Source organism: Syngnathus floridae, chromosome 19 (assembly GCF_059516105.1).
Source record: "Syngnathus floridae isolate MCC-2025c chromosome 19, RoL_Sflo_1.0, whole genome shotgun sequence".
Lineage (NCBI taxonomy): Eukaryota > Metazoa > Chordata > Actinopteri > Syngnathiformes > Syngnathidae > Syngnathus > Syngnathus floridae.
In genome coordinates, this window is record NC_142431.1 from 6,944,557 (window position 1) to 6,968,990 (window position 24,434).

General features: G+C 43.6%; 2 protein-coding genes across 4 annotated transcripts; one reads left to right on the top strand and one right to left on the bottom strand.

Moving 5' to 3' along the window:
* The first annotated feature begins 31 nt into the window (after nucleotides 1-31).
* Nucleotides 32-10,077, top strand: snx3 (sorting nexin 3). Its single transcript, XM_088361633.1, has 4 exons — nucleotides 32-257; nucleotides 5,469-5,564; nucleotides 5,685-5,809; nucleotides 9,210-10,077. Exons 1-4 carry the CDS (start codon nucleotides 96-98, stop codon nucleotides 9,313-9,315), a joined length of 489 nt encoding a protein of 162 aa, XP_088217759.1. The 5' UTR covers nucleotides 32-95; the 3' UTR covers nucleotides 9,316-10,077.
* Nucleotides 10,078-10,340: 263 nt separating this feature from the next.
* nr2e1 (nuclear receptor subfamily 2, group E, member 1) lies at nucleotides 10,341-17,429 on the bottom strand. Of its 3 annotated transcripts, none has more exons than XM_088361627.1 (9): nucleotides 16,891-17,429; nucleotides 14,303-14,448; nucleotides 13,795-13,882; nucleotides 13,221-13,456; nucleotides 12,213-12,359; nucleotides 11,934-12,030; nucleotides 11,729-11,860; nucleotides 11,526-11,631; nucleotides 10,341-11,406 (listed from the first exon to the last, which is right to left on the bottom strand). In XM_088361627.1, exons 1-9 carry the CDS (start codon nucleotides 16,949-16,951, stop codon nucleotides 11,244-11,246), a joined length of 1,176 nt encoding a protein of 391 aa, XP_088217753.1. In that variant the 5' UTR covers nucleotides 16,952-17,429; the 3' UTR covers nucleotides 10,341-11,243. The 3 variants fall into 3 exon arrangements, with proteins under 3 accessions (XP_088217753.1, XP_088217751.1, XP_088217752.1); XM_088361625.1 differs by having other exon boundaries at nucleotides 10,344-11,406; nucleotides 11,708-11,860; XM_088361626.1 differs by having other exon boundaries at nucleotides 10,346-11,406; nucleotides 11,708-11,857.
* Between the last annotated feature and the right edge of the window lie 7,005 nt (nucleotides 17,430-24,434).

The window sequence follows — 24,434 nt, forward strand, 5'->3', positions numbered from 1 at the left end:
CTGTTTTTATTGTGAAGGCCAGTACCGGAACGCACATAATAATTTTCAGCGGCGCTTGACGGAACAGCTAGTTTCGCTAAAGCGCAGGGTTAGAAATGGCTGAAACCATAGCTGATACAAGAAGGCTCTTTAGCAAGCCCCAGAACCTAAACGACGCTTATGGACCACCGAGTAACTTTCTGGAGATTGACGTGAGCAACCCCGAGACGATCGGGGTAGGAAGAGGCAGACACACGACGTACGAAGTCAGACTGAAGGTGAGCTTTCATCATTAGTTGCTAGTACCGTTAGCCTCTGGGTTATTTACCTGAGCTTAGCCCACAAATGCAGGTTATTAGCGGGTGACATTGTGACACAATTACGCGCACAGCGTTTATATGTAGCGTTAGTGAGGGTGTTTCTCACGTTCAATACAGAATTAATCAGTATGAATGAAAACCTTTAGCTGTTAGGTTAGCATCATCCGTGAGACGAAGCTACCAACGTTTAGCTTCTTAGCATAGGATGATGTCTTTGATAGTGTGACGCCAAGTTTTGCCGGTAGTTTTGTTGCTTCTCTTCTTTGACAGTGTTTTCCCCTATCAGGTGAGCAAAGCGTTTATTGGGGGCACCTGCAAAAGCAGCAAAGTTGTTGTAATAATTTTCGATTGTAAAATTGCAAGAAACGGACCAGTCACTAGCTAATGTGAAGCCCTAATACAGTAATTTTCTTTGCGAAATATAGCCACACCCCATAATCTGGAAATGACAATCATGACCAACAGATGGTTGTTAGTACAGTCAAATAATCCTCCAAACTTTAGCCGTATTGATGCGAGCTTTGGTTTGTGTGCTCTCTTGATTTAATGGATCTTCTCTTGACTAACTTGTCTTGCAGCCATTTTCTTGCATTATGGCAGGGGTCTCAAACCAGTCCTCGGGGGGCCGCATTCCTACATGTTTTCCAAGTTTCCCTCGTTAAACACACCTGTTTCAAATGATCAGTTCATCCTCACGTTCTGCAGGAGCCTGATAATTGAATCAGGTGTGTTTAACGAGGGAAACTTGGAAAACATGTAGGAATGCGGCCCTCGAGGATTGGAGTTTGAGATCCCTGCATTATGGCGTAATATGTGGTCAAGGTGGGGGGGCACACAGTCAGCTCAGGCAGACAGGATGTGAGCTGATCCTCTGGCTCACCTCCCTGCAAGGCATTTCCTTCCTCCCCCTGCTGAGGACATTGCAGCGGAGTTAGAAGAAGGGCCTCTGTTTGGAGAAAAACTCCCACAATCCTTTGCTAAACAAGCTGATGGTGTCGGCTTGTGCAGCAATTGGCTCATACGAGGCCATACGTGACAGACAGCATTGTGTAACACCAATGAGAGTTGTTGCGGTCAAACACTTCCACCTGTTGCAAAACCCGAGTCACATTGGGCTTTGGTTGAAGGCATTACTTTTAATCATTTGTAAGGATCGAAATGTTACAGATGGCTTTTTAGTACCACTCTATTGTAAATCTGAAGTTTGGAGCTATATCACACTGGGCTTCCTGCAATTGTGCTTTATAAGACCATAATTGTTTTTTTTTTTCTTTTTTTATCAGTTTTCTCTTCAATGCTCGGCACAGCAAAATGGGCATTTCTTTGTACTATTATAGTGATGACAAAAATAATTCAGCAATTTCTGGCTTGCTGCTCCTCAAAAAGACAAGACAGGGGAAGCAAAGCAGTCTTGAGGCATCAGAGTTGAACACGGGGCTACTGTACTTGATTACCGTGGTGCAATTAGCATATGCATGTAATCAGCATTATTATGCACATCGTAGCCCCGTGTGACCTTGCTTTCAGATGAAGCGAATGCCGCGTCAACTTTGCTTCGCATCCGTTTGAAGGACTTCATCTTCAGCATGGTCAACTATTGCTTTTTGGCCACACCGTTGCTCAGAAAAACCCAAAGATTTATTTATTTATTTATTTATTTATTTATTGCTCACGGCTCATTTGCCGCGCCTCAAGTTCCCACTGCTGTCCCACGTTCCACCCAAAATCGAAGAGAGCCCTTGTGGTCGCTCTGAGAGAGTCTTCTTAATCCCCTCATTGAGAGGGGGAAGAATGAAATAGGCCAGGCTTGGGGGGGCTGGGGGGGCTGGAACGGTAACTGCCCGGCTATACACCCTCCCGATGATAAAGCCACCCCCTTCAGCAGCCTTGATCCCGCTTCCACTTATCCCATTTCACTCTCCATGCAGTCACTCGCCTGCTTTGCGGTGAGATTCGACAGTTGTCTATAATAGACCGATGACTGCATAATGTCAACATCGGATCAAGAGCTTATTTACACTATGAAATGATAAAGTCCAAAGCGAGTGTGAAGTGTTTTTCATTCAGAAAAGGCTGAGATGCTGGTGAATCACAAGGGTTTTTTTTTGTTTGTTTTGTTTTTTTTTTTGCAGTACCTCTCTCCGGGTTAGCCAGCGTAGTCACTTGTTGACAGGCAGGCTTTAAGTTCGTATTCAAATCAATGGGATCAATCCGCCCTCTTTCACTCCCGGAGATGAAAGCTAACTAGATGCTGAAAGGAGACGGATGTCTCATTTTTCTTGAGCGGACTTGTAATGTTGATGGGTCTCTGTGAAGAAGTCGACTTTTGTTCTCATTCACATCCATTTGTTTTAGCTTGTAATTGAAATCTGAAATGCCCAAGAGACTCACAGAAAGCTTTTTTAATATATATAAACGACAAAGCATGTTTGGATCCATTTTGGTGGAAACAGTCTGCATAGTCTTGGGTAAAAGGAAAAAGGAAAAAAGTCAAAAATGTCTAAATTGCCTTAAAACAGACATAGTAGATTTAAACCATATAATCAGAACTGAACTTGAGAATCTTTGTATATAAATAAGAGCAAGGCTTCTTAGACTTCACGTCATCTTTTATATTCTCTTAGTTTCTCCCTCACTTTCTTTCTGGCTTAATTTGGATGTGTGTGTGTGACTTTGGCCATTAATAAAATTGAGTCGAGTTTGGGCGAGTGGGTATGAGAAGGAGGGGTGGGGTGGGCGTGCTTGTCAGGCACAGTCAAGTGTAATCCAAAGTCTACAGCATCCTCTTGGACAACTATTTTAATGGAAATAGGGAACATATTGTATCAAGGCTACCATATCCTACTTGAGATGACAGTATCAAAAGTGGGAGTTGATGCTATGGTAACAAAGCAGCTTTTTGCCAGCAAGAGAGTGCAGAGAGACTGTCAGAGCGCCGGGGCCGGCGAGCGAGAGTGAGTACGCGGCAAAGCGAGAGCAAAAGACCCATCACCCCAAAGCTTTTGTTCCCATCCTCTTCTTCTTTCAACATTTCGGAGTATGATGCAATGAGATGCTATTATGTTGCCATTTTTAATGCCATTATTGTGAAAAGGGGTTGTGGTGGAGAAGGGGGGTGGGGGGCAGGAGGGGGGCGAGCTTTAGGATTCACACTCTCCAACTTGACTTGATCCATCCTGCTAAAAGCTAATGCGTGATGGTCTTGAACTCTTCTCACAGGAGATGAGTGATCTTTGTCCCAGGCTGGTTTTTAAAGGCGAGCGCCGTTTTCAATGAAGCCAAGATAGTGTGTCTCACACAGTACGCCTGCCTTGCTTCCTATGGAGCATACGAGATTGCCTGGTAGGCTCATAATGGAAGGTGAAGCTCGGCGGCCTGCTTTCAAGTACCCCTCTCTTTCACTTTGCCTTTTGTTCGGCCCAACGTGCATATTAATTAGCAGCGTAAGATTTCCCAGAAATGACGCCTATAGGGGAAAAAAGACAGGCCCCCCCCTCCATTTTTGCTCTAAGCTTTTATTCAGTCAACTTTTTAGCAACCGAGAGTGCCTTTCAGAGAATTACACAAACGCGGACACCTCGCCAGGTGAAAGTCGGCACAAGGGGCCGGTGAGCCGAGGCTGCCGAGAGAACAGAGGCAGAGGAAACCTGAGCTTTGACTCCGAGGGCTCTCGCGCACCGCCTCTTTTTGGCGGAACCAGACCGCTCACTTTTGTCGTTTGCGTTCCACCCCCCTGTCCGGCAGGAGCAATCTCTTAATCACAGGCTTTGAGGGGGGGGGCAAGAGGATTTCAAGGTCAGGTGACTTTCTCGCTTCCCGGTTTTATTGTCTCTGGACCAAATTGATCGGATTCAACTTTTCACATCGGCCTGTCCAAAACACATTATCGAATATGATTGGTCGAACCTTTACACAAAACTGTACTTGATAGTCGGTGTAAATGCGCATTTTTTTTGGGGGGGGGGGGTTCAGTGTGCACATGATGGGATTAGAGTCACGGCGGTGGCAGATTACCTGTAACTGTGATCTGTTGTGCTGGGGATTAACTTTGCCGCGCTCCTCGCTGTGAGGTAACATTACGCAGCGGGGACTGGCAAGTGGAGTTAATGCTAGAGTAGTGGGGCAATAAAGCTAAAACTAATCCACTTCTCGTGTGACCTGAGAAAGAGGAGGGGTGGGGGTCGAGTGTATTGACAACTTCACCTGTGAAGAACCTGAAGGGAGATGCAAAGGGAGAACTTGTAAAGACAAATCTGCTGTTCATATGTGAATTTTTCTGCTGCGGCTACTTGCTCAATTGCTTTTGCCATTGTGGCGCTTTCTTCTGTAAATTCTGACCTTCCGCAAATGCAGCCCGCTATTGAAAACCCTCTTTGAGCCCCTCCTCGTCGGTGCATTGTCATAGGATGGCCATGTGCTGTCAGGAAGAGTGAATAGCTTTGGCATTGTGCTGTGATTTGCTATTTGAGCCAGTGTTCTCTGTCAATGTCGAAACATTGTCCCCTCTTTCGAACGAAAACGCCGCTCTCAAGTGCTCATCAACAGCGACGAGGGATTAGGCGAGCATCTCCTCCGTGCTTGCAAACATGGGAAAAATAAAAAAATGGCAAAAGTGTCTGAGTGTGGCAGACCTTGGTGAGCAAAACACAAGTGATTTCTGTCTCCTGGAGGCCAGTTTGAGTATGATTTGAACGTCTTTGTTTGCTCCCCCCCCCCCCCCCCCAAACTTGAAAGACACAAACATAAAATCACTTTTGTTCACCCACTTGACAATGTCAACTGGCTCGTGTTTTTATGCGGTGGAATACTCGTCTCCGATTGGCCGTTCTCCGTCGAGTCCTTTCAGTGGAACACAAAAATAAAGGCTCCTTCTGAACTTTATGCTCTAATATTCGCCCCTACCTGAAGGTTCCTCAAAAAAAATCTACAAGAAAGTTTACAAGTTTAGATCAACCAAACATGCTCTCATATATATATATATATAGATATATATATCTATATATATAGATATAGATATAGATATATATATAGATAGTCTCCCTTCAGGTTCTTCACAGGTAAAGTTGTCAATATATATATAGTCCATAATCCATGAAAGTTTTTGTGTCTTTATGCATTCGGAGAAATATTGTGAAACTCCTAAAGAGCGTCTCCTTTTAACCCCATCAGACGAACCTTCCCATCTTCAAGCTGAAGGAGTCGAGTGTACGGCGGCGCTACAGTGACTTTGAGTGGCTCAGGGCGGAGCTGGAAAGGGAGAGCAAGGTTTGTTTTTTTTTTTTTTTTGTTTTTAAACAGCCCAGCCAATGAATGCAAATTTGTCCACGCAAAATCAATTTATCAATCTTTGTACGAAATTTAGTGCTGCTTCTAATTTCCTCCCAGGTCGTTGTGCCGCCCCTCCCGGGTAAAGCCCTGATCCGGCAGTTGCCCTTCCGAGGGGACGATGGGATATTTGATGATTCTTTCATTGAGGAGAGACGACAAGGTCTGGAGCAGTTCCTAAACAAGTAAGCCATCAGCTCAGATGTCACCGCAGACATTTGCCGCATCATTTCGACTTGTAGTGTTGCAAGTAACACTTTGTCAAACAAGTGTCAAAAGATAGCCAGTGCCAACAACTATATTTTTCCATGACGGCTCGACAAACATGACTCCATGTGGTGCATTCGAATCCAAGTTCAGTTCAATTTTTTTCACAGAGTATAAAGAGTATGTGCTTATGATTATTGGTATATTCATCACCTGACAACATGTGTTGTTGCCCCGTTTGTGTTCAAATAGCTTTTTAGGGGGCGGGGCACAAAATGTAAATTCTCAGCCAAAGTGCTGCTTGTCAAGTAAGCAGAGCTCACTGCCACAACGGCAGTCACACTTTTTTTTTTTTCTCCTGAAAGTCGTTCTCAACATTAGACTTTTTTTTTTAATTCGTCCTCTTTAACTGTTGTTTCTAATTACCTAACAAAGCAGATTTTTCTCCACACGTTTGATTCGTTTGTGGTGTTTAATTTATGATAATTGCGACGCAAATTACACCATGTGCTACATCGGGGGTTTTTTTGTGTTTTTTTTTTTTCATTACAGTGCCATTGTAATTATTTGCTTTGATTGCAGACGTGGTCGTTATCTTTGTTTCATGTGCAAATGTATCAATTCTAAGGATTTGACGTCAAGTGTGCCAAGAAAATTTGAAACCATAAATATTTTTTTCAAAATATGACGGCAATGTGTGGGTTATTAGGACGCTGTCTCGTGCATTCCAGGAAATAAGACGTTGCTGTTAATGATATCATTGTTAGAAACCAGCTTTATCAAATGACGAGAGCATTGTGAAGAGCTTATCTTTTGGAATGCACAGCTTAATTGGAGCAACACTAATCAAACGTTGACCCCCACTTTTTTTTTTCCCCTCCGCCAAACTTCTCTTGACCCTGTCTTGTAATTGTTCCTATTTCCCATGAGAGGTTAAGATGTAAATGTACAAACTGGATTCGGTTGAAGTTGGGAAATTGTGTAAAATGTAAATAAAAACAAACTACAACGATTTGAAAAGCCTTCTCAACCCATATTCAATTGAATACACTACAAAGACAACATATTTAATGTTCAAACTGATAAATTTAATTGTTTTTTGCCAAATAATTAACTTAGAATTTCATGGCTGCAACATGGCAAAAAATACTGAGAAAGCTGAGAAAAGCTCATCAAACACCTATTTGGAACATCCCACATGTGATCAGACTAATTGGGTACCATGATTGGGTATAAAAGGAGCCTCCCCAAACATGCTTAGTCATTTACAAGCAAGGATGGGGCGAGGTTCACCACTTTGTCCACAGCTGCGTGAGAAAATAGTTGAACAGTTTAAGAATAACATTTCTCAAAGCAAAATTGCAAATAATTTAGGGATTTCAACATCTACAGTCCATAATATCATCAAATGGTTCAGAGAATTTGGTGAAATCACTGCACGTAAGCGCCACAGCCGGAAACCAAGACTGAATGACCGTGACCTTCGATCCCTTAGACCAGGGGTGTCAAACTCATTTCTTTCGCGGGCCGCATTGTAGTCATAGCTTCTTTCGGAGGGCCATTATGACTGTCAACCCAAATAAATGTATGAGCACCTCATTTTATATCCAGTAAAAGTTACAAAACAAACTGACAAATAACTCGTTTTCAAATCAGATGAGTAAAAACTGGTCAAATATTTTTTAAAAAAGATACTATTAAAAGTGAAGACAATTTGCAATTTTAGTAATGACACACGAATTTGATGCACAATTTGTCTTTGCGGGCCACATAGAATGATGTGGCGGGCCGTATCTGGCCCCCGGGCCTTGACTTTGACACCTGTGCCTTAGACGGCACTGCCTTCAAAACCGACATGTGTGTAAAGGATATCCCCAAATGGGCTCAGGAAAACTTCAGAAAACCACTGTCAGTAAATACAGTCCGTCACTACATCAGTAAGTGCGGGTTAAAACTCTACCATGCAAAGCAAAAGCTGTTTATGAACAACATCCAGAAACGCCGCCAAGTTCTCTGGGCCCGAGCTCATGTAAAATGGACTGATGCACAATGGAAAAGTGTTTTGTGGTCTGATGAGTTCACTTTTCAAATTGTTTTTGGAAACACTGGACGTCATGTCCTCCGGACCAAAGAGGAAGCGGACCATCCAGATTGTTATCAACGCAAAGTTCAAAAGCCAGCATTTGTGATGGTATGGGGGTGCATTAGTTCCCATGGCATGTTTGACTTACATTTCTGTCAAGGCAACGTAAATGCTGAAAAGTACATACAGATTTTGGAGCAACATATGCTGCCACCCAAGCAACGTCTTTTTCATGGACACTGCTGCTTATTTCAGCAAGATAATGCCAAACCACATTCTGCGCGTGTTACAATAGCGTGGCTTCGAAGTAAAAGAGTCCAGGTTCTCCCCTGGCCCACTTGCAGTCCAGACCGGTCTCCTATTGAAAATATGTGGCGCATTATGAAGCGTAAAATATGACTGGGAAGACCCCGGACTGTTGAACAACTCAAGCAGTTCATCAAGCAAGAATGGGAAAGAATTCTACATGAGAAGCAAAGAGAATTAGTCTCCTCTCTTCCGAAACGTTTATTGAGTGTTATTAAAAGGAAAGGTGATATAACGAAGTGGTAAACAAGCCCTTTCCAAACTTCTACTGCACGTATTACAGCCATGAAATTCTAAGTTAATTATTATTTGAAAAATTAAAGTTTGAGCATTAAATATGTTGTCTTTGTCGTGTATTCAATTGAATATAGGTTGAAAAGGATTTTCAAATCATTGAATTTTGTTTTTATTTACATTTTACACAATTTCCCAATTTCAATCGAATCCGGTTTGTATGACATCGTCACCCTCCTGGGTCTCAGGTGCCTAAGAAAATTTGTTGCGTAAGCCCTCGTGCGTCATCTGCCTCATGTCAGAGTGGCTTTGAGAAAGAACACGGTCCTCCAAATTTTTAATGGAATAGGCATAATGACAAATGGATTTACCTCGTCATTTTTAACTATTGTTACTGGACGTTGCTTTGGCCATTCAGCTGGTTATCGAATGCCTTCCGGAAGGGTACAGCTCTCCTTCCTTGACGCACGACCATTTTCTCACCGCAAAAACAAAAAAAAGGACAAGCGTGTTAAATTCCTGCTAAGAAACAACACACCATGAGTGGAGTCATTTTCATGTTTTCCGCTATGACAAGAAAGGCCACAAATCAAGGTATGTGCCAATTAAACGTAAATTACTCTAAGCACCACCACACATTCAAAATAACTCGCACAGTGGCTTCTACTTTTCTGTCGTTGTGTACGTTGAAGTTTGTTTCTGAAGTTTGACTTCCTCTGACTGCTTGCCTGTGGTCCATGTATGTGTGTTTTCAGAGTGGCCGGTCACCCTCTGGCCCAGAACGAAAAATGCCTGCACATGTTTCTACAGGATGAGTCTGTGGACAAGCACTACACGCCGTCCAAAGTCAGACAAGCTTAAAAAAAAAAAGAAGATGGCGCAGCCAATCTACTTGCCTGCAAGCCCTCATCGGACTTGGCCCTCCTGCTCAGCCGAGCTCGGACCACCCAACCCACAGTGCTCCCTCTCCCTCTTCACTGCTTTTGCTTTTTCTCAGACAATTGAAAAAAAATCAGATACCCTTCCCCAAATAGACACACGTACATAAATATCTATATAAATAGCTCACTGTCCTTTCCAGCCCCCCTCTCCACTTTTTATGTTCCCCTTTTAATAGCAGCAAATGTTTGCAGCATCACATGGTGTCTGCAAATGCCGTTAACATGGCTGTATAATTCTATTTATCGTTTGCGCCGTCATGAATATATTCATTTATGTTGTAACTACGACCCACAGCTGAGTCCATTGTAGAGTCATTATTGGCATGTCGCACATTAGTGGGCCTTGAAATTTAAAGAACGTGTTTGACCTCCACCTTGACACCGCTGCATCAACCCACTCCACCAAAAAAAAAAAAGTTTGTGTGTGTGTTTGTGTGTGTGTGTGTGCGCGCGTGTGCGTGTGTGTGCGCGCGCGTGTGCGTGCGTACGCGCGCCGCGTGTCCAGCAACCAGCACTTGTCCTGTTACCACCATCGCTTTTCTAGGAAGTCAATTTACACAGAGGTAACTGCAGTATTTCTACTGGCTATAATACGCATTTTGAGATTTATATAATGCTGTGCCATTGTTTGTTTTGTTAATTTTGAGGATTTTCCAATAAAATAGGTGAAATATCAACTGCATATATGCATAAATATTTTTTGTTTGCCAACTTTCAAATTCATGCGTATGAAGTGCAAGAACTCAAAAAGAAAATTATTCTATGAAGGAACTTATAGGAATCATTTTAGAGTAAATGACTTTTTGTAGATAAATGATGCAAGTTTACACAGATTGTAATTTTACGAGAATTAACTCATAATTTTATAATGTAATTTAATTTTATAAATAACTTAATTCTGATTTTATAAACTAATCCGTATATTTAGAATTTTACTATTGTAAATGATGACAAGTTTCCATTACCCTTTTGCACATTATTTTGTTGAAAAAAAAAGTGGCAGCACACTAGATTACTTTTTAAATTAATACCATTTAGGAAAAATTAAATTCACTGTCCTTTATTCAAATGGTTTCACCTCTTCCAAGTAGTTATAACTCCCACGTTTTTACAATAGAATAAAACCACCATATTATTCCACCAAACGGCTCCCCAAGTGCTGAATATTGTTTTTTTAAATCCGTTAGTGTCTAACATTTTTGTTGACCTAAACATTTCAATGTTGCACCTGGATACAAACACTTAAATACAAACTCAGTTGCATGTCCATTGAGGGGACCCCCCCCCCTTTCCCACAATAGTAATTTCCTCAGTATTGCCGTGTGGGTTTGATTTCAACACTAGATGAGAAGGGGGGGTGTTTAATATAAATGACATCGCCCGTGGGTCTTTTTTTTTTCGGGAGGGGGGGGGGGAGTCTTCCGGTAGGATTGAACACAGCAATAAAATATTAAATTGGTCGTCAAGCTCATTGGTCTCACAGACACTTGCAGTTATTTTCATATAGAACATGTCTTTGTTATGTCACTTGGCAGCTGCTCTCCAGAGTTTTCAGTCATCTGTATTTATACATGAATAGCTTTCCTCTGTCCAGTCCACTGCTTCTTTAAAGGTAAATCTATCATGGCGGTTACACTAATCCTTTAACTAGAGCCACTGTTAACAGGCTACTTGATGAACTGGTTTTCTGGCCGTGTTTTCTTTCATACAGATGTTGCTTCTGCTAACTCTGCAGCCTGCTGGGTGAGTCTTGAGTGGGAGTGGGGGTTGCCCCCCCCCCTCCACTCGTGTTCGTCTTTTTTTTTTTTTCTTTTTTTTCTTCCAAGCAGGCGGGTTGACCGGTGAGTGTCATATGTCGCTGGATTTGTACATGTCGGACAGAAGCCTGGTAATGGGCACGTTGCCGATGGTCTTCTTGAAGAAAACCTCCTCGATGGTGGACGGGCTGACGGAGCGCAGGGAAGGCAGGAGCAGCAGTAGCTTGCCGAAACGACACGGTTGAGTTGGGTACCTGCAACGAATTACGGAGGGTGGGGACACATTTTGTTATGTAATTCCACTCTTAGCCACTAGATGTCAGCGCACTAGTTTGAAATTTTGAAAATGGGAAGTGAGTGAATATTTTTTTACCTGGTGTGTATGTAGCTGTTGAGCGTAAGCTGTGCCTCATCCTGTAGCGCAGCGATGGCACTGGCGTTGCGGAAATTCCTCAACTCTCCACCCCCCTGTGTCGGGACTGTTAGAGCAAGAGTGGGTTCGTTACAACGCAAACCAAAAGCCAATGTCCGTCTGCACCGTGGCCGGGCCCTCACCGGCTTTGAACGTCACGATACATTTCAAACAGGCGAACTCTGTTGCGTCCAGCCGCATCTGTCGGAACCTGGTGACCACCTCTTGAAGCGCTTGGATCTCGGACATGATCTTGTTCATCCGCTGGGATTCCGTGTTTTCGCCGTTCATTCCTGCTGATGACACAAAATTACGACTCAGGAAGGTGGCCTGAGCCAAAAGGCCTTGTTGCGTGTCTCAGTCACATACCAGAAACGGCAAGTAAGGTCGTAGAGTCCACAGGGATAGCCCACTGCGCGATGCCCAGGACAAATAATTCCCTCCATGCGTCTTCCAACAGAATCAACTGCAAAGATTTGTAAATCTTGTGTTCAGAATAGACTTCTGTAATGCTTAAACCACATTGGCCAATTTATGTCAACCATGTTTGAACCCCCCCCACTGGCCCGCCTCTTAAATTTAACGCGCGCCTTAATCCCCCAACTCCATGCATGCTTCCAATAATCAGTCACGTGTGCTTGAACGTACCTGGTCAGATAAGGGCAGCGTGGAAAAGGCCGGGACACTTTTGGCCCACTTGATGCTCATGAAAAGGAGGCGGGCGGCCGACTCGCAGACCGACTCCGTGGCCACCTCGTACAGGTACATAGGGGTGGCACTGACTTCGTGGGGGTACTGAAGCAAGGGAGAGAAAAACCATCAGCACCTCGAAAACAGTCATGCTCATTGTACGCGGCAAAGGTCAAATTCCAAGCCACGGCACCTGCTTTTTAGCGACGATTAGTGTTTCTTGCGGCGGATTTGCAGTGAGAAATCTAATTGGCCGATTTGTGCCTCTTAAGGGCTAAATCAGGGCAAGAATTTCAACTTCTAACCCTACTGGGGGAATAAAATCATCATCAAGCAAATTTCCACTCAACATCTAACCTTTTGTTGTGGTGTAGCAATAGAAATTGTTTGTAAATTCAGTTAAGTGTTAATTATGGCACATATTCTTTACCCTATGTGAATTTTTTTTTTTAACTACGGATTATGGAGTCAATTACAGTAGTAGTGAATCTTGTCTTTGTCTTGATGACTTTACGATACTGCAGCCTTGTCGCCAAGTCATGATACATGCCTTAATTATTTACAATGTATTTCATTTTTACTTTGTTTTCAAAAAGTATCATTTCATAGAGCGTTTTTATTCTTCAATACAAACTCCCATCCCATTCTCATTTTCTGTCTATCACTTTGTTGCCCAACCCAAATGCTGGAGGCAGATGGACGCCCTGCAGTGACACTTGATTTTGTTTGAGGTGAGTGTTCTGTTGTTTTTCTTTGTCACTTTGGTCGAATTATTTGTTTACATGGGTCTGTATAAAATAGTATTGAATTGATTTGAAATTAGGCTTTAAACTATTTACTGAATCTAAGTGGACATGACAATGAATGTAATAGAATGCAAGTTTTAATTAGAATTAAATTTAATTTAAATATAATTAATTATAATTGAAGCTTGTATATGTTAAAAAATCAAAATCAGTATGTTACCTTTGGGGTTGGCTGTGCCAGGCCCACGATGGCCTGCCTCTCTGGTGTGCTAGCCACAGTACTCATATCCAAAGTGTGAGGCTCCAGTTGTGTGACTGTGGTGAAGAAGGGGGGCCCCGGCAGGGAAGAGCCTGGGAAATGCGTAGATGACCCATTGACCTCTTTATGACCTCGGAAATACAGGGCCACCTGTTTTCGGATGGTGGACGTTCGGGGTCCCCTCTCATGTTGGACGGCTGGAAACACCAAAGTAGAAGTTGTTTTATGTTTTGTTTTTACCTTTTCTTGGTCACTTTTGGTCATTTGAAGTCCATGAAAATTACTTGATGAATTGATGTGATTTGACCACCAGAGGGCATATAATAATAATGCAGTCATGTAGACACAAATAGGTTTCACAATTGGTCTAAGTGAGTCATTTTCAGAGAGGATAAGGAATATATACCTGTGAGGACTGCATTGTGACTATTGTCTATGTGTGTTGCTGCACCGTTTGTGTTATAAAATGAAATATCCATATAGCGTTAGGATAAAGTGGTTGAGAAAATTGATGGATGGTTGCGTGGATATTTACCGTCTTTATTCATGTTGACTTCCAGGCACTTTTTCAAGCGGCATGCTCGGCATTGGTTTCTGTGAGTTTTGTCTACAGGACACCCACCCTACACACACGCACGGAAACAGTGTTATCATATAATAGCTGCAACGCTACTATCCTTACTATTATCTTCCTAGGAGACCAATTTCCAGGTGCTATCATTATCACGCACGACCCCCCTCGATGCAGTCTCATGGGGGGGCGGGGTAAGATCTAAGAGAGGGGGGTGCTAAATAGTATCCCGCCCCCTGCCCCTTGAATCCTCGCTTTCATCACATTAGATGGGATTACACCTGATAAATTACAACGCACCGACGCGTTTCGCTATTTAAAAGCTGCCAGCGTGATGCGTTCAGGCACAGCTCGGAAACGGCGTCAACTAGTTGAAAGTGTCTTGCAGAAGCGCATACGGTGGGGGGGGGGGGGTGGGGGGGGGGAGGAACCCATTTAATCGGGGTGTGCAGGGGGGGTGGGGGGGTGGTACCTGAGAGCCAGACTTGCACACGTAAGTTCTATTTCGGCGAATGCTCCTTTTGAAGAAGCCCGAGCAGCCGTCGCAAGCGTAGACGCCGTAGTGCTTGCCCGAACTGCGGTCTCCGCACACTTTGCACGGGATGTCCAAAATGCGACCTGCAAAGGAAATTTGGAAATTAAGACGTTATTTTGGCAACAACGAATTCAAGAAACATTTTAAAGCTGTTTTCTTTCCGTATCGTAATCAAGGATAGGAAAAAGCAACACATAATGATAAAAAAATATTCGCTTTCCCCTCACTTTGTTTTGCTTTTGAATTTACCATTTTCTATTGGATGAGCCAGTTCGTTCATCAACACGTTATTATTTTAGCTAGTTTTACAAATTTCTAATCTGTGTATAAAAAAATCTTAGCTGTATGAAGTACTTTCCTTCGTTGTATTAAATTATTTTATAATTATTATATGTTTTCTTTTTTTCAACAGTGCTTTAATACTTCAATGTCTCATCCTTATAAAAATGGAACTCGTATTCTTAAAATTACGTTTTTATGGCATTAATACCGTTTTGCCATCAGGAAGAATAAATTCCTCCTTCCATCCATCCCGCTATTCATTTTCAACAGTTTTTTGTTTGTTTCGTTCTTTCTTTATTTTGAATGTTTGAATCAATCATTATTCGTAATTTTTAGCAAAATTCGATCTTGCTATTTTAATGTATAGCATTAGTATCTGCATTGTAATGCGTAAAAAATTATTCAGTACTTGAGTAACCATTCTTGTTATACTTTATCGTTTAAAGTAAAACGTTTGACTTGAAACAAACACACATTGAATAAGTTACATATAGTCAAGAAAAAGTATCTTAGTGTAAGAAAAGTACATTTTCTCTTTTTCTCTATTCAGTATATCTATCTGTCAGTCTGTCTAAATGTTTAATCCAAATCCATCTAAACTAGTCATATATACTATTAATTTCTGATGGGAGAGTCAATTTAAAAATCAATTTAAGTTTACATCATCAACCACCTTTTTATCTATTATCTCGCTCATTCATCACTTTACATTTCGATCGTTTAATTCTCATTTTAATCCTAATCCTCAGATTACTCACATCTACAGAATATACTGCGGACTTTTTGCCTTACTTTTTTTCCTCCTAGAAGAAGAAAGAAATCCCCATTTTCATTAACATTTTTATTAAATTAATTGATTCTCTATCTCGCTTGCTCTCGTACTCTCTCTCCCTCTCTCACACTGGACAGTCGCTCTTCAACCATGGGAATTCAGCGCGAGCATTTTCCAGTCTGTAAAAGTGAGCGAGCGTCATAACCGGTCACTGTAAAACAATGGCCAGTGGGTTTTGGGGGGGGGGTGACAATGGAGACATTAGGGAGGGAAAGTGTTAACTTAATGATTTCGTCCCATTGAAGCTCGTCTGACTGGCCGCATCTCGACAAGCTGCCAAGTCGGCCTCATAATGGGACTCGACAGCTGCTTTATCCGGCAGGTCTTTTGGCCCTAGGATTAGGCAGTGACACCGCGCCACCACAATAAACCCGTTTCACCAAACTCCAATCAAGTGCATGGAAATGGACTCCGGTGTTTGGTGGGGAAAGTGAAGTTTTTTTTTTTTTTTTTTGGTATTCAAATCTACAAGAAAAAGTGTGTAGGGGTGGGGTGAGTTGGGGGGCGTCTATGTAATTACACTGACGTTTTGCCACCTGCTCACTGATTCACCAGTGACCCGTCCCAAAGGGTAGCATGGGAATAAGTAGCAGCAAAGAAAAATAACTCCAGGGAGGCCGTTATTGTCATCAATTAGAAAGCCTTTTTTTATTATTAGAATTAAAAACTAGTTGATGACTAACTTGACTTGAATGGATTAAAAGCGCATGTCTACGCACCCGCGGGGTTGATTTGACACTTTAGGAGGGAAATAATGAAATGAAAACAGTACAAGTCAAGTTGATAATTTTGAAAACATTTTTTTCCTAATTATTTTGTGCGCGTAAGGGACACAATATTGTCACTTTATCCGAATTCGACACTTTTATGGCGTAGTCCAACAAGGGCCAAAACCTGATATATGTCTATTTAACCAATGTTAAGGGGGTTCCATTAATAATGTATATATTTCGATGAGATAAGTGATATGATTGAGATTTTCAATTAGCTACAATGAATTAACTGAGAAAATAATTTAAATTTGAGTCTGTGCACGTGTATGATTTTTATGGGGTGTTATGCACAAAAAAAAAAAGTCCAACATTTTGGCCTAAAAGACACACACAGTTCGAAAAGTTTAAAATTAAGAGAAGACGAGGAATCAAGAACACGTTAGAATAGCTCTAATTTAGTTTGCTTGTTTTTCGGCAACGCAAAGAAAATCGGTACACACAATTTTGAATTTTAAAAACAATTTAAATTGATTTGGTTTTGAAACGATTAGGCCTACATAAAAGTTAAAACAGCAATGTGACGCACACGTTTCCCGAATGTTTTATAACAAACTGATAGTCGCTTTCTTTTAAACATGCACTAATAATTTCCATGCGCTTGATTTTGCATCTTTTTCTCAAGTTAAAATGCCACTTACTTGACTTGACATTGAGAATATCCAAACAGCCACTTGTTGAGCCGGCAGGTTTGCTCATCATGGAAAAATGCTGAAGGTTCAAGCAGGAAAAACCGTCCCTTAAAAAAATAGTCTAAAAAAAAAAGATAAATATTGATCTCGCTTTCGTTTCTTTCCGTTGCCCCGCCAAACCTAACGAGTCCACGCTCAGCTCGCGCGGCGACGCATCGTCCCTTTTGGTCAACCGGCGAACCGGACCGACTTGCAGCCTTTGGCAGCCCGGCGATGGTGACCTGTCGGCGGCTGTGGTCGATGCGCAACAGGCGTCAAGTTGGAGCTGAAGGAGGCCGGATAAAGAGGGCAAAAAGCAAACAACCCCCAAATGTTTTTGCGTTTCTTTTTTTTCCCTTTTCTTTTTTGTTTTTGCAGTCGAGGCACCAAACTGAGATTTGTGTGTTGAGTCGTGGCCGCAGGTGTGACTTTGTGCTGCGACTTGGCCCGAATAAATCAAGCCTGCTAATATTTAGCACAAGTGTCAGGAGGGAGGCTGGAGGGTGGAGATCTCCACTTCCTTCATCCACTTGGCTTTCCACGCCAAACTCCGCCGTGACGTCACGCTCTCTCGCTCGCTCTCGGTCTCTCTCTCTCTTAGTTTCGCTCTCTAGCGCTCTCGCTCGCTCTCATTCATTGATCCCAAGGCACTGCCCACTAGCCACTCTAGTGTTCTGCCCCCTTTTATTACAATTTAGTAAACGTTACAAAAAACTAACCTGGTAGGTAGTTTTTTAAATCCAGGTAACACCCAAAATGACATAAATAAAATAACTAACAATAAAAAAGCATAACAATTTAGATACAGTAAACTGTCAAAAAGGCACTTTATAATGACATCATGTCAATAAAAAAATTCACTCACTTTTCATTTAGTTATTAAATGGTATTTAATCAAATAAAATACACATTTTTACTTGGGAACTTTGAAATGTTGTTTTATTTGCATTTGCTAAACTGCAAAGACATGGAAAAACAACGTAAACTGCATCCAAATGGTACTTAATAGATAATGTGCTTTAACCACATTAAAAAATATTTTTCTTTGATTTTCTCGATAATAATAAGTTAGACGATTCCAACAAAGTCAAAGACAAAAAAAGTGATCATTGCTGTCCATTGCAAAGCATGTTGGCCTTGTGATTTTTTTTCCAGTGGCTACCAGTAGGCTACTTTAAGTCATTTCTCTTCCCGCATGACGCCCCCACCCGGTTGCCCCACGCACGCTACCCTCCCATCCACGCCGGGTTCTTCTCTTTCTGACACCCTGACCTTGACAGCTTGCTGCGCTCTCTCTGGGTAACTCCAGAAATCCATATTCTGGTTTTAATTGTCCTTCTTCCCACGGTACGCCGGAGGCCATATGGCCGCACAAAGTGTCGATTTAAGCGGACATGGGGTGAGGCGGGGAGGCGTATTTAATTGCAATTAACCATTGTGTCTTTGGTGTCTCGCAACCTGCAGCTTTTACGCGCGGGATGAAGTTTTTTGTAGGCCTTGGCGATGACAAAGTAGACACAATATTAGGTACACCTGCGCTGACTAATGAGTGCAATGCAAAAAATCGTATCAGGCGCAGCCCTCGATGTGATGAAATGTCACATTTGTAAAAATATTCATTTTAGGACTGAACAACTTTATGATTATAACAAAACTCCATATTTAAGTTTGGAACTATTCGTAGTCTTCATATATTCGGATCGAATACAAAAAAAAAAAAAAAATAGGGTCAAGGTATTTTGAAATTTTATGACGACTAATGATGATATGCTTTTGTGAAGTGGACCGCGTTGTTCCAGTGAATGACTTTCGACAAAAGTTTTCGACTGCCGCCATCTCACTTGTTTGCGCGTGAGTGCGGATGTGTCCCGTGTGCGCGCGTGTGCGTGGGTGGCTGCCGGCGGTTGAATGGCGAATGTTTGACATAATCTCCTTAACGCGTCCTAATCCTCGTCATTCACGGATAGCCTTTACACAAATATAACCAACATCATGGTTGCCCGGGTTGCTTTCTTTCACTTTCTTTTCGCGCGCTCTCCGCGAGTGACAATCTTCTGCAGACACTTAATGAAATGTCAGCAACAAAAGGAAGCAGTCGATGGTGTGTCTGTTTTTCTGTCTTTATTTATTTTTGTGTATCAGGGGAGCTCTTCTTCCCTATGGAGATATTTGGCGTACTTCAAGATAAACAAACATGGGGGAAGTAACTGCAGAACAATAGAAAACCAGATTTTTTAAACTGCGCGCTTGCATGAGCGTGGTTGCTGAAAATACGATGCTGAAAACACCACAGACAAGGACTGCACAGGTCCCTATAAGCAATCAGGCGGAATGCAATTGGTTTAGCAAGAAGTCACTAAGCACCAGGGAGCAAATAATGGGGAGATTTCAAGGCTGGTAAAAGCCATTGAGCAGCTGTGCCCCCTTTAAAAGTGACCCCGAAGAAATCAACCACTGCTGCTTTACATCACAGTTATTTTTTTATTCACGTGAATTCAAGCCCCCCCAGGCCCAGATTTGAACCCAGAACTGTAGACTGTGAGACAGATCCACTGTACACCTGGAACATGAAAGAGTGATATGTTTCAGCACCATGGATAGTTCCAAGTAGTGTGGCAGGTTACCTGTCCTGCTACAAAATGAAAATCTTTTGGCAGTTGACCCCAAAATTGAGGATTTGGGGCTAAAAAAAATTGCCCCATCACTACTGACACAATTTTTGACCTTTTTTTTTTTTTTTTTTTAACCCATCAGTTATACAAGTGCTGTAGAATGTAGAGTAAGGCACAAGCTCATATTTGAATCCCAAAGTGAGGCAGACGCCCTGACCACTTGCCCACTCTAAAAAGTCAACCCCTGGGCCAGTTTCCATGCAAGACACTTTTCCTCTTACAGGCCTATTGGTCGCCGCCGCTGTGCAACATTGTGTAGTTGTGTGCATAAGACAAATCTGCACACATGTGCTCTCCCTAGACAAGAGTCCAGGAGTCCAGAACCCAAAACGTAGAAAACGAGCCGGCGCGTCGCAGTTTGGACGCTCTGACAAATCTATTTGGGGCAAATTGTCAGTGAGAAACTTCCGCTCGAACTGCCTTGGACAAAACTGGCTGTTGGGGAGAGCAAATCCCGCTGCACGAGGGTGGGGGACAATGGGGGGCGAATGTGTTGATGTGCGGCCGGTGGCTGGGGTGGGACAATGGACGGATTAGTCAGTCCCCTGGCTGACTGATTTGAGATGGCTCCTCTCAGCCTCTCACCGTGGGGAGTCCCATTGTCAGGCTTCTGATTCCCACTTCTCACAAACTCCAAACAAAAGTCAATCTCTTTCTCAAGGGGTGCTGGTGGTGGCGCGAGGGGGCCGAGTATCGACCCGTGTTTCGGACGGGGAAAGTGACTCAAAAACTCCACTCGCCGTCCGCCCCAGCCTCTCTTTCTTTCTTGCTCCATCGTCGCTCGCTTGGTGATCTCGAGTGCAGTGGGGAAGCACCTGTTGGAGGCTTAGAGGCAGGCGCTGCTCTGTACTCGGGTGGGGGTCATTAATATTAAAATATACAGAGATGCCATCACTGGCTGCTCTGAAATCGCTCTGATGTCGCCCCTGGGTTCCCCTCTCGGCATGGACCTCTGCTTTCAGTAGGTAGTGAAGAGCCGTCTTTTCTTTTTTCTTGCTTCTTCTCCCCAACCCATCTAGCCTTTTCTCTGTGAAAAGACTCATTAACAAATTATGACAGCTGAGTAGAGGGGCTTAGTGTGTTGACACTGCAAAGACAAACACGTGAACGCCGAGACAGCTTTGACTCAGGAACAGGTGCAATCGTTCGCTCAGCTCACATTTTAAGGATGACCATTGAAATCCAATACAAGAAAAATCTGCTGGCATTCACACATGCCAGCCATAATGTCAAAAAAGTGACCATTTACTAACCAGACCATCATTTTGTCTTTGTTAAAAGGCAACGAGCTGTCAGCGGGACTCACCCAAATCACTCGGAATTGCTCCCAGCACCGGAGCCAGGACTGGTTCCTCTCCTCTGTCAGTCTCGCTTTCTGACCCACTTTACCTGACGTTTGCCTGCTGCCAAGTCAGGTTCAAGGGTCACGCTTTCCAGTCAGCGTTAATTCTCAGTGAGCCGTCTTAGACTTTCTCCCAATAAGAACTAGTGGAGATACCGCAATTGAAATCTGTTATCCAAATTCATCATCTGTTTTAATTGTAACAAAAAACATTTCCAGAATAGAAACGGGCCAGCGAATTTAGGGCCATTTTCTCAATCCTTATCCAATTTTCCCATCCTTAAATTCCCTCCAACTTAGAGATGCTCTCAATTCCACAGTGCCCAAATGCTGTCCTTTGGCCCTGTGCAACCATGCCCCCCCCCCCCCCCCCCCCCCCCCAGCCCCTTAGCCCACAGCTATCATTCATAACCTGAGAGAGAAAAGAGATGGGACAAGGACGCAGGGGGGTAGCGGAGAGCAACACGGCAGCTTATTTAGAAGACTTCCTTTATTGGAACATGTGCAAGCAGTTCAAGCACAAAGGACTTAAATAGGATATTTTCTGTTCCCTATAGTTGCTTTCCCCTTTTAAGTGCAGAGGCAAGAAAAAAGTAAGTTTACAACTGCCTCCTCAATGGGAGCTCTTCACTCGCAGGTTGCGGGGACCTGAGTGACCTGGGAAAGTTAATTAGGAGGCGAACAAAGAGCGAGCCGCAGCAGAATGCCTCGCCTCTCCTCCAGCCAAAGATGTCATCCATTAATTAGGAAAATCTTTAAGGTGGCCTCATTGAATTTACAGAAAGCCCCGTGGTTGGCGGGCAACAGTTTTTTGATCAGGGCCTTACTCAAACAATGCCTTTCTGGGGGTTCGGAAAGAAGAAGAAGGAGGAGTGGGGAGGAGGAGGAGGTGGTGAAACGTATGGGGCTAGCGTACAGTTTAATGATGGGCCGGCTGTCGATTGTGACAGCTCAAATTCACATGGGGGTGGGTGGGGGCATAGTTTGGGGATGATGTCATGCAAAGGGAACCTGGGGGCTTGGGAAGTAGGAGGGAGGGGGGACCACTTAAAGTTAAAAATGCTGCCTGCATCTGGGCTAAATCCGCCACTAGAAAACAGAGGCTTTTTCCTGACTCCCCCACCAACCACCTCATTGACAAATCATGGCTAATGCTAATGCTAACACAGCAGCTAACATTCAACCTCGCCACTTCAAGATAGGGAACGTACACCTGTTGTTTTTTATTACTGGATGTGATTGTTATGGTTTACTAAATTGGTTACTATTTCTTAGGCCAAATGTCTATGACCTGTGGAGGTCCGGACGGGTCAATTCTGGGACCCCTATTATTATTATTATTTTTTTTTTTTAATTATTCTTTGACAGTTTCGCTAAAGGGTCGATGCAGAATTAGCTTTTTGATTTTAAATCATTTTTATTTTAAAACGAAAATAACAAAACAATGGCATCCAGATGATGCATGTTTGAGCTATTATGTGCAGGCATGCCAGCATATTCATGCCTCTGCTTGGATGTGAAATGCCCCCCCACCCCACCCCCACCCTCCTCCTCGCCTTCCCATTCCCCTCCTGGGGGACTAATTTGTTTGGAGGGCTGACGTGGTTTGTAGCCCAGCACGTCTTGCTGTAAACATATTGCCGTGTCACCGCCAGTAGAAGGGAGGTGGGGTGTTACTTATTTTGCATATCCAGATAAGCTCTATCTATATAATGCTCCATTTATTATTATTTATATCTATAAAATTATTAGTAGTACAGTCATAGTAGTTGCACCTATGTGGGTGTCATACAGGCTGAGAAGTAGTCCACAAAGTCCGCAAACAGCCATATGGCCGGACTTTAGACACGGCGAATAACAACTTAATTGAACGGCTCACCCGTCCTCCCTTGTTCTGTTTGGGCACTGGAGGTTGTCGCTGGGGGTTTATGTTCAGTTCAGTGGGGCTGAAAGAAGTCACTTTCGCATCTTGTTATGGAACAAGACGTCCGGGCTTCTCGAGAGCCACGAGAGGTGTTCTGGTCTTGGGGGGGCGAGCGGAGACAGTCCTCTCCGGGGCGACCGGCAGCGAGGAAGTAAAAGCGGCTTTTGTGTGTCTGGAGTCGGCTTCGTGTTTGGTAATTATCCCACCGCCCACCGCCTCCCCTTCTCGCTGTACGAGCACCGGCCGACCCAAGTGACCCATGGAAGAGGGTGCAACATGTCGTCAGTTGCCTGATTGGAGGTGATACAGTTAGTGCTTAAGCCTGTCGCGGTGATGACAGTGCACAGACATTTTCATCCATCCATCCATCCATTTTCTGTACCGCTTAGTCCCCACGGGGGTCGCGGGTGTGCTTGGAGCCTATCCCAGCCGTCATCGGGCAGTAGGCGGGGGACACCCTGAACCGGTTGCCAGCCAATCGCAGGGCACACAGAGACAAACAACCATTCGCACTCGCACTCACACCTAGGGACAATTTGGAGTGCTCAATTGGCCTACCAAGCATGTTTTTGGGATGTGGGAGGAAACCGGAGTGCCCGGAGAAAACCCACGTGGGCTCAGGGAGAACATGCAAACTCCACACAGGGAGGGCCGGAGGTGGAATCGAAACCGCACCCTCCATAACTGTGAGGCGGACGTGCTACCCAGTGCGCCACCAAAGCCGCCTCAGACATTTTCATACGTCAACAAATGAAAATTGATATTCACATGCTGAATTGTCTGTGTATGGATCTTAAAATGGATATGAACCATATCCAACCAATTCTCAAACGGCTTTTTAAGCATACCGCAACCTTCACTGTCTTCCTTCATTTGTGGGAATCAAAGCGAAGAGCATCTCTCGTGTCCGGTCCAAGCGGTTCATTTCAACTGGAGTGAGCTTTTGAAAGAATGGAATGGACCCGCCTTGATCTGCGTCAATTGTCATCCCGGGGCCCGGGGCCACTTCGGCAGCCAGTATAGCGGGGACGAAGTCAGGGCTTAATCCCTAGAAAAGAGGAGACTCACAGGAGAGGAGCAGAGTAACAATAACCAAGTCAAGCGTATAAAATGAAAGCGAAATCTCTATTATCACTCCCCGCGATTCCCAGCAAAGTGGTGAAAATCAGGGTTAGTTTGCGATTCGAGTCAGACGCCGATGGAAGAATATGGGGGTCCCCGCGGGTTGGGAGACTCACACGACGAAAAAGGCCGATATCGGGGAGAAAGGGCCAAGAAGAAAGCCCCTCTCCCATCGCGACATAACCATTAAATGCAGTCTGACTTTATGTTGTATAGAGAGGGGGGCGCAAGAAAGGAGGCACAGTTCTCTGATGAAAGAATGAGGTTTTGGGCGGATTAGGGACGGCCCGAGGGATGAAGAATAACTTCTGCATAACTTTACAGCTACTTTTCTCTCCACCGCGCCAAAGAGCCAAGTTGAAGGCTGCTGGGAGTTAACCTGCGTTCACATCATAAAAAAATATGGATATAATGAAGAGAAATGGGTGGCAAAGTGTGAAAGCAGAGGGGGAAG

Bases quoted from the DNA above. Each gene is read 5' to 3' on its own strand.
- nr2e1 (XM_088361625.1), bottom strand. From the start codon at position 16,951: ATGATGAGCAAACCTGCCGGCTCAACAAGTGGCTGTTTGGATATTCTC. The intron at 12,360-13,220 runs GTAACATACTGA...CCCTTGCTTCAG, and splicing joins TGGCACAGCCAACCCCAAAG to TACCCCCACGAAGTCAGTGC. The intron at 12,031-12,212 runs GTACGTTCAAGC...AAATCTTTGCAG, and splicing joins CGCTGCCCTTATCTGACCAG to TTGATTCTGTTGGAAGACGC.
- snx3 (XM_088361633.1), top strand. From the start codon at position 96: ATGGCTGAAACCATAGCTGATACAAGAAGGCTCTTTAGCAAGCCCCAG. The intron at 258-5,468 runs GTGAGCTTTCAT...TAACCCCATCAG, and splicing joins CGTACGAAGTCAGACTGAAG to ACGAACCTTCCCATCTTCAA. The intron at 5,565-5,684 runs GTTTGTTTTTTT...ATTTCCTCCCAG, and splicing joins AGCTGGAAAGGGAGAGCAAG to GTCGTTGTGCCGCCCCTCCC.